Below are 9,277 nucleotides of genomic sequence, written 5' to 3'. Positions count from 1 at the left end.
CGCACCGGCAGCCAAGCTTCCTTCGCGCTGCTGCTTCTTAAGCTTCCGAGCCCCAAGCGCTCAGGCCTCGCTCACCTGAAACGAGGAAACTTTTATCACACGAATCTCATCACCTCCCTCTCCCTGGGCGTAGGGGGTCTTCTTGGGCAGAATTTACCACCCACCCTCACGCAAAATGCCCTACAACCCCCTTCTCCCAGCCCGTCAGGCGGGAACCAACTCCCACCCGCACGTCGGGGTCCCTCCGCCCTGCCCGCCATCCTCGCCTCGCCCAAACCTTCCCGAGGGGGTAGGCCGCCGCCAACCCGGCTCCTACGGTTGTACAGCACCGCGAGCAGGGGGCAGCGAGGTCCGACGAGCCGTCCTCCGCCCCGCAGGCCTCAACCGGCGCTCCCGCCCCGGCCGCCCTCGGCCCGCCCCGCTGGGCCGCGTCCCGCCCTCCCAGCGCCGTTTCCAGCCGGCGGCGTTTGGCCGGTGCACGGCGGCGACGGCGGGAGATCTGCAAAGGCGGCGGGAAGAGTCTCCAGGCACCGTAATGCCGTAGGTATCGGGCACAAGCGGCGGAGCGGAAAATCTCGGTTCTAGGCGCCGCTCTCCGCCTCTTCCCCGCTGTCGGGGCGGCCCCTGAGGACGCGGCGGGATCCAGCAGGGCGGGCAGCGGAGTGAGGGCCCGTGTGGGACGCCGTGAGGCGGAGCGCTTCTCCCGGGCGGTCTGCGGGCTTCCTGCACAGCGGCGAGCTCATTCCCTGAGGAGAAATGTGCTCCGCGGGTTATCCCGGCGAGGGGAGGAGCACACCGCTGCGCGAAGAAAGGCGGATTTTACTTCTAGCTCTGGCTTACAGTTGTTGGATGGGAGCGGGAAACGTTTACGGCGGTGGCTCCTTGGGGCAGAGCCTTCATCCGGCAGGAGTTTGGGTGGGCGATGCTCACTGGTGTGGGTTATTCTGTGTGTTACATGGCTGTTCCTGGCTTCCCCAGCCGAGGAGGAGTTTGTTTATCTCTGTACTCGCCATGGATAAAGCCTGTGAGGCTGTGTGGTGGGGCGTGGAGAAAGGACAGGTCGCATGTCATGAGTTTGGCCCCTGTGGGGAGGTGTCGCAGGCCTGTGGTGACATGGGCAGGGCACGTACCGTGTCCATTCTCCGTCAGGCTGTGTCTCTTCATATTGTCCCCAACGGGAATTAATCCTGTCCCTGTTCTGTAATTTATTGAGCAATGGTCGTGTAAGTCTGCTGCTATTCTTGTGTATCTCTGCTAATCGGAGGCTTCTGAAGAACGATGAAAAACTGTGTAGGATGTTACTAACTTCAGCAGCAGTAGGGGAGGCCATAAAACTTAATCTGCCTGTATATAGGCTTGGGATATTGTCCCAGTTTACAGCTCCTTATGCGATTTCAAAGATAGCATAAAGCCAACATAGGTTCCAACTTCTGCTAGTCTTGACCACTGGAAGTTGAAGTAATCACACCAAACAGTAGTAATACAAATGAAACTTATCAATACATAAGCTTTGATTTGTTGGTGTTTTAAGTCTGTTTCTCGCTGATTGCATGCTGAGTTTAACTACCATTTAAGCTGAACATAGAAAATTATCATGTCTTCTTTCTGCTTTTCCAATTAATAAGACATTTATGCTGGCACATTTTGAAGATAAAGCAATATGTGACTAGCATAGAGGCTTTTTTTTTTTTCCCAGTAAAAGCAGAAACTTAAGAGGAAACTAACTGAAATGGCCTCAGAATGCACTACAGTACTCTCTAGGGTGTTTTTAATGAAATAATATAATCAGGTCCCTGACTGTGTATGTTCTTTTTTTTTGCATTAAATCTGTACGTGACTGGTACCATTGCATTCATTCATAAATGAATTGTGAAGGAGAGAAAGTTAAGTGTATGTGGAATTAAACACAATATAAAAAAATCTATTTCTTTATAGAAAGTTAAATTCCATACCCAGACTCTCGCTGTTAAGTAGTTCCTCACATAAGTGGTTTCATCAAAGCACTATTCAAGTGAGCAAAGGTCTCCCAGTATTAGCAAGGAACTGACAATATGACCTAGTAGGTGAACAATATGCTCTAGAAGTAATATGTAGTTCTTTAACCTGATAAACATTATGAGCAGAATAATCATTGCAGGTTGTACAGCTAGCTATAAACATGTGCCATCATACTCTGCATAGTTAAAAAATTAAATTAAATCTTGTCAATCTTAAAATAAATTAAGTCTTGTCAAGCTCCCAATTTAAGGGTAGAAAACTCAGGTAGATAAGAAGTTCTGTGCTACCATCATGTGTGCCTCATCTTTCTGTCTCCTTTTCTTGTTCACGCTCTGATGTTCGATTCTGCACCATAGCCAAAGCAAGGCTTCTCCAGCCATATAGAAAAGAGAAACCAAACTAAAGCTGGTGCTTTCCTCCATGGTGTTTCCTAAAACACTAGGAATTTGGGTTGCACCTGGATGCAGCTAGTGGTTTTTCTCTATGTTCGCCTTTTGAAAGATCAGAGAGAAGACACTTTGGCCAACTGGATCTGCATGTTAGATATCTGGGTGAATTTTGTTTCAGTGGTCCTAGCCAGGGACTGCATGTAGACTTAGAGCACAAATTTTAACTTCTTTTGAGTGAATCACAGTTGCCCAGAGGTTTACCTTCTCACAGAAAGAAATAATCAAAAACAAGCCCACAAACAAACCAGGCTGCTGGGTAGGATGAATTGGGAAAAGCGAGGCAAAGTTGACCTCCTCAAGCCAAAATTATATCCATGCAGCTCCTTCCAGTTTTGAAGTGCTTGCCTGAAATGAGGTTGCCTCTTCGTCACCATAGCTCAGGGTGTTTGAAGGGGTTTTGCAGGCCAGCAGGGAGAAATTTGGGCAGTCTGCAACTCTGTTGCTGTACACAGTACTTGACAGACTTCAAAGAACAAGGTCCACAACTTTCTCCCTAAGAAATTTTCTAAATGTTTATAACTTAGTGGGATTTTCATGGAGTTTCTCATTTATCTTCATCCTACAGCAATGTTGATTCCAGATTCTGCTTTACTTTGGCTTCCAGCTTCTTTTGAAGTCCCATCGTAAAAACTTCCATCATAACATGCCTTAGTATAACATGCAAATGCATTGGCCCCTAGAGCATCCTTTCAGAGTAGATGTATTAATAAATATAATGTTTCTCTGCTGCCACTGGGGTGGAAGATGTAATGGAGTCTGCATTCCTTAAGCAATATGGGTTTCTATTTAAAAAAGAAATACATTGTAAAGGATTCCATCAAACTGTTAGAGCTTTGACTGCCCTTTGGCAAGAATTTCACATGCTTTTTTAATTTAACTGTTACCTGTTTACTTGGCTTTTTTAAGATAGAATACTTCTCTTCCCCTTTTTGTAATAGAGATAGTTGTAAAACAGTATTCATATAAGACTGTTACCTGAGTTATATTTCAAAGATGTGTTTTCATTCTATATTACCAGTACTTTAATTTACAGTTTTGGGACAGTAACATACATTTTAGAAGGATATATTTGGAATGAGGTCATCTTAATTCCTTACAAGTCAAACCATTCTTTTCCAAGATGAAAACTCTTGAAATATGATGTATTTTCTAAATCTTGTTTAATTTTATATAATATATGTGTTTCTTGGGGTCTGTTCTTACACAGATTTTAAATTTTTTTCTTCGTTTTTTTTTTATATAATGCTTCAAACTATTGTTAAGATTTAGGAATGTACTTAAAAACTTTCAGTTGTCTGTGGGAGAAATAGTCTTAATTTATGTTGACCTTTCTCTCCTTTGAGCATTTAGTCTGCATTCAATAAAATTTTGATGACTGCTCTTTAGAAGACAGCTGTACGATATAAAGTATTATAAATATTCAGCTTTCCTCTTCGAGCGTTGCCATTAACAGCTGGGCATCCAGTTCAGCAGAGCAGATTTTGCAGAGAGAGCTTGGCATGTTCCTGAATCAGTATAGTGAAGAAGACTAGCAAATAGTTTCTTATGGTTTGGGGACCTGTAAAGACATAGAGCATCTGTTCCCCAGTTAAGTCATAGTCTGGTAGCACTGAATCATGTTAAGAGCTAAAATGATGGGAAGAACTACTTTTTTCACCTTGGCTGTACCTGTGTTTTAAATGCCTAATGCATCATTTCTACTAATGACAAAATAATTTCAACCCTTCCTCGTAAGGTATGTAAATGATAATGTTTTTGCGTTTTTTCATTGTTTATAGTCTTTGAGAAAGAGACAAATATACAGTGTGATTTCTGTTCAGTGCCTTGACTTTTATCTCTAGTATAAAATGGAGATTAGAGTTTTCTTGTGCAAACACTTTATCCTTCTAAACAAGCAACGTTTTTGTTACACAGTGTTTTAATCAGTTAAAGTATTTGCTTTGGATTACTTTGATTTTCTTGTGTAGTATAAAAAAATGTGAAACACGAGAAAGGAAAATGTCTTTAAAATTACAGATTGTAGACCTTACTACCAGAAATCTTTCTGTCTAGATGACCATAAAACTTGTCCATATATTTATCTTGCAGAGTTAAGAGAGCATTGAAGTTGGACACTGTTAAAAATGATAATGTGAGTATTTTTTGGTGTATGGAGTCATCTGGGCTGTGTATATATATATATATGTATGTGTATATATATATCTGTGTACGCACATATATGTGTATATAAACATGGTATTTCATTGGAGTTGCATTTATATTGTTACAGATTGGATGTTGTCTAGAAAAATCTCAACGAGGCACAAAGTCACTGCTGAAAATATTACTATAAAATTTATTGTGTTGCATTTCTCACAGAACTGCCTGGCTTTAAGTAATGTACATCTGCATGAATCACTTGAAAATAATGGGGAAATATGCATATTTTTATTGCCATCACTATTTACACAAAAGCTGAATGAGTTAAGATCCTCGGTGAAGTCATTTATTAGAAATTAGCTCCATTATCCTGGAAGCAAGTGTTCTGCCATGTAAATGTACATATGTAACAATATGGAATTATGATAATGCTGTAATCTGCATATTATAAACTGCAAAATTGAAATGAAAACATTAAAGGCATTTTCATGTCAAGGATATAATTACCTCACTCAGATAATCTGGCATAATGAAACAATAAAGTACTAACACTGCAATAAATTTCACCACAGTTATCACAATAAAAATAAAATTGTACTGTTGCTATTATTTTTTGTAAATGCAGCTATAGTATGCTCCCTGTACCAGCATGTCATGACATATGTTGGTTTATTATCTGCTCCTACCAACAGTGGGTGTTGCTGCAGACATCAATACAGAGGAGCTTGTGAGGATGGTGGTGCCTAAAGGAAGGAAAATTTTGGAAAAGTATATCGAGAAAAATAGCTGGTCAGCAAATGAACTCCCAATAAATCTCCATGTCTGTGTCATTTTGAAGAGATTTGTTTATATGCAGCACATATTTGGAGGTCTCACTGGTATTTAGCAAGTTAGAAATTTGCAATTTTAAAAATTTTCTCCATACTTTTTGTTTTTAATTTAAACAAAGGTGGCAAAATACCGCAGTGGCACTAAAAAAAATCATTAGCAATTTAATTAGCAGCTTAGTGTACCATTACCCAACTTGTTCTGCTCAGAATGCAGCTGTGACTGTAATTTTGCATCTGTTTCTTGGGCTGTAGTAATGCTTTTGTAGATGAGTGGTCCAGCTGAAATTACACGGAATTCTTTTTCTGCCTTAAAGCTATTCCTTCCCTGCCCCCTCCCCACAAGATAAGAGTTACTTGATGGTAACCTGCATTCAGGCCCTTGTGCAGCAAAAAGCTTAACAAAAGCCCATCTGAATGATTAAAAACTTCTACTAGAATCTCAGTAATGTAGGTTTACACAATGATTTTTAGTTCGTATGATGCCTCTAACAGATACAAAGACTTAAAGTGTACCCTAATTAAATAACGTTACAGGAGGTAGGAAGGAATGTTAGGTAATAAACACACACAGTTTGTGTGAAGTCTGTGTTTCAGCACTGCCGTGTCCGTTGCTGTTCCTATTTCTTCCCTGTTACTCAGGAGGCCCTCATTCCACCTGCTGGTCAGACTTCCCAAGGCGCGCCCAAACTAACTAGATCCGAAATGAGTACTTTTAGATTTCCTAATGTTAGTATGGTATCATTCAGAAATTGCATAACTGGACTAAGACTCTTCTTCCTGGAAGGGAAAATTCTTGCTGCCAAGTAAATACTGGCCTTCTCAGTACTACAGGAACATTTTCCAGGTAGCTGCTCAAAGGAGTCTTAGTTCCTATCCAGAAGTATGGTGGCTGAGGTGAGTGCTGTTCAAGCAGGAAAAATATCCTGGAAGTGTAAGCAGATTGGAGATTCTCCCTGTTACAAAAGAGATTTGAGGACATTTAAATGCCTAAGGTGGCATTGATACTTTACTGTAATTAATATTTCATTTAAAGATTATTTGAAACATTTCTTTAACCTGCTTGAATGTGGCAAAATATTAATGAATGACAGCAGATGGAAGATTTCCATCGGATATTGTTTAAATACTAATAGACTGAAAAAGAGTATAAACAGCTGATGTGAAATTATTTAGGGTATTCAAGACTAAAACTGAGTAATAGCCAGGAGCTATAAGAAAGCTAGGGAAGTGGGCAGCAAATTAAATCTTTTGAAATACAATGTAAGTCATATTACTGATGACCAATACTAACACTGTTAGGTTCTAAATTAAGGGTAACCACTCAAGGCAGAGTATGAGAAAAACCTCAAAACTGAAGCTTTGTGTTAAAAGTGCAGTAAGATTTATCAGAAATAGAATAGCAGGAAGGATTGGAAGTGTAATGCCGTTGCATGAATCAGTATTTTGTCTTCACCTGAATTAGAATTAAAGGTACTGTCACTCTGTTTTAAAGTATAATTGCCGAAATTATACTTTGAACCTGTATCATTCTGTGGAAGAAAATGAGTGTGAATGTAGACTGTGGTACAAGTGGCACAAGAAATGCCTTCAAATGAAGATGAAAAGATCAGGATGTTTTAATAAGAGTTCAGTAGTGAAGAGCAGGAAAGAGGTATAAGAGGATGCTGTATTCTTTTTAGAGGGGATATTGAGCATTCTTTATACTTTAATATAATCAAGAAGAATTTAATAATATTGCATTGTGGAAAACTGAAAGCAAATAATAGAGACTTATCTTTTCTATGACACGTTAACTTCTAGAACTCATCCTGAAATTTTGGTGGAGTCAAGAACGTAGTAGAAGCTGTAATAAAAGCACTCATTCATACAGATAACAAGAGTATGCATATCCATGTATGCGTGAAAAATAGGAGTATTGTGCTTCAGGACATTTAAGTCAACTGCTAACTGTCTGGAATTGAGAAGAAAGCTGAGGGTTATATTATACTTCTAGGTACAGCTTATATTCCTAGTTTGATATTTATTGCCTCTGTAAATGTATACTTTTTAGAAGCAGTTTCCTTATAACACCTCCACAATTTAAGATTAGTTCTATAAATGTTAATGTCTTCTATCATTAATTTACTTAGTAATGAAATGTAGCCTTTTCCAAGGTCCTGGATTCCTGCTGGATTGTAGAGGCTTTAAGTCAGCTTTGTATATGTAGCTTTGTGTTCTGATATGACTTACATCCTGATATGACTTGCGGCTTTCACACACGTTACCTGGTGAACCTGATTATTTCCCTTAAAAGTACTGCTTTTGCCACCTGTACACCCCTTTTGTCATCTAAAATTGCTGTAGTTAAATTTTCCAGGGGATATTTGTGAGACCTTAAACGTGTGAGGTTTAGGCTTTCTCAGAGTTGTTTTTCCATTCTGTACACGCTCCTGTACATGCTGGGGACATGCTTTCAACCATGTCCCCAGCAGACCCTTTTCCCAGAGCATGCAGGAGATTGCCATGCTGAGAAATCCTGAAGATTTTTATGCCCTTTGTTTAATCTGGTTTAAAAATGAGTAGCTGAGGGTGAGGGTCTTACTCCAGCAAAACAGAACAATATACAGTTAAGTATGAAAAGGGAATAAATGAGTTATTAATTTGAAATTGCAGTGGAAACATCAGTTACCAAAGTGCAAGTATCAGGTTGCTGATTATTTTTTTAATTTTTTTCCCCCAACTTGTCTTAAGTACTGTGTGTTCTTTAATGCATATAAACCCCAGATCTTCACCTTGTATTTCATTCATGGTATTGACACAGTGTAATATGCTTACTATATTGTACTTAATATGCCACTAATAAATGGAACTTAAAAGAAATTACAGAATAATCAGGTACAATAAAGCTTCCAATGAAGAAATACTGTATGAAATTGAATGGCTGTTATGAGTGACATGAAGACAAACGATAGATACTCAGTTTTACAGATGGAATAAGGCTCAAGTTGGTAGAAAAGGCTGGTTGTTTGGGAAGTGAAAAAAGAAACAAACCCAAACAAACAGAAAAAAACCCAGGTGTTCATGCCAGAATACCTTTCCAGAAAACACATGTTTTTTGTTTGTGAAAACCGGGAGGTTAGTGTTTGAAAGGCTTTTTATTTTTTTTGCGTAAAAGTAGTGTTAATGAAGAAGGGGAGTGAGAGCGGCTTGGTGGGCACCTGGCAGCCAGCGAAGGTCAACCCATCACGACATATAACGTGGGCTTTCCATAAATGGGAATATATAAATTTAGGAATTACTTAGAAAAGTCTATTACCAGATGGTAAATGTTCAGAGAGGCTTTGTCTGGTTGGGGTGCGATATGTAACTCTACTGATAGGAAAGGTAGGGGCCAGGATGTATTTAGTTTGCAGAAGGGAAGTTTACAGCCATTGCAGGTTTAGATGGACATAGCCAATATTCATCCGGATTCTTTGTCTTTTGCTACGTTTTAGCCATCTGATGCAACACCTCTGAAGACCAAAAAGACAAGTCTAAAGTCTTACTCACCGACAACAGGAACATGCCCAATGAGCCTGTTTTCATCTCCCATGAGGCATAATGCACAAAATTTCAGAAATCCCCCAGCAAAGGGTTAGTTGAACATTCCGTCTTTCTTACTGCAACTTTTTTCTGGCTGTTGTTGGCTTGATTTAGTAACTTATGTCTTGTGTGGTATGTTTGATTTCTTTTTCCTCTTAAAGAATTTTCATCTGTTTTGGAAAAGCTGATGTTGATTTTTGAAGTGTGAATCTTTTCGGTGTAAATCTTGGGGGTGTTTATGAAGCATTTATGAAACAGGTTTTACTTTCTGTTGATCGATATTAAAAATGTTTGACTTTG

General features: G+C 39.7%; 1 protein-coding gene across 1 annotated transcript in view; it reads left to right on the top strand.

Annotated features, from left to right (window-relative positions):
• Positions 1-507: 507 nt before the first annotated feature.
• The window catches only part of ITGB3BP (integrin subunit beta 3 binding protein), a 30,210-nt gene continuing 21,440 nt past the window's right edge, over positions 508-9,277 (top strand). The window contains exons 1-3 of the mRNA XM_009959110.2: positions 508-540; positions 4,536-4,578; positions 8,890-9,028. Coding sequence (XP_009957412.2) covers positions 536-540; positions 4,536-4,578; positions 8,890-9,028 — 187 coding nt within the window. The 5' untranslated portion in view covers positions 508-535. The remainder of the gene's footprint in view (positions 541-4,535; positions 4,579-8,889; positions 9,029-9,277) is intronic.

This window comes from Leptosomus discolor, chromosome 3 (genome assembly GCF_034619465.1).
Source record: "Leptosomus discolor isolate bLepDis1 chromosome 3, bLepDis1.hap2, whole genome shotgun sequence".
Classification (NCBI taxonomy): Eukaryota; Metazoa; Chordata; class Aves; order Leptosomiformes; family Leptosomidae; genus Leptosomus; species Leptosomus discolor.
This window is presented reverse-complemented; position numbering and strand designations above follow the sequence as displayed.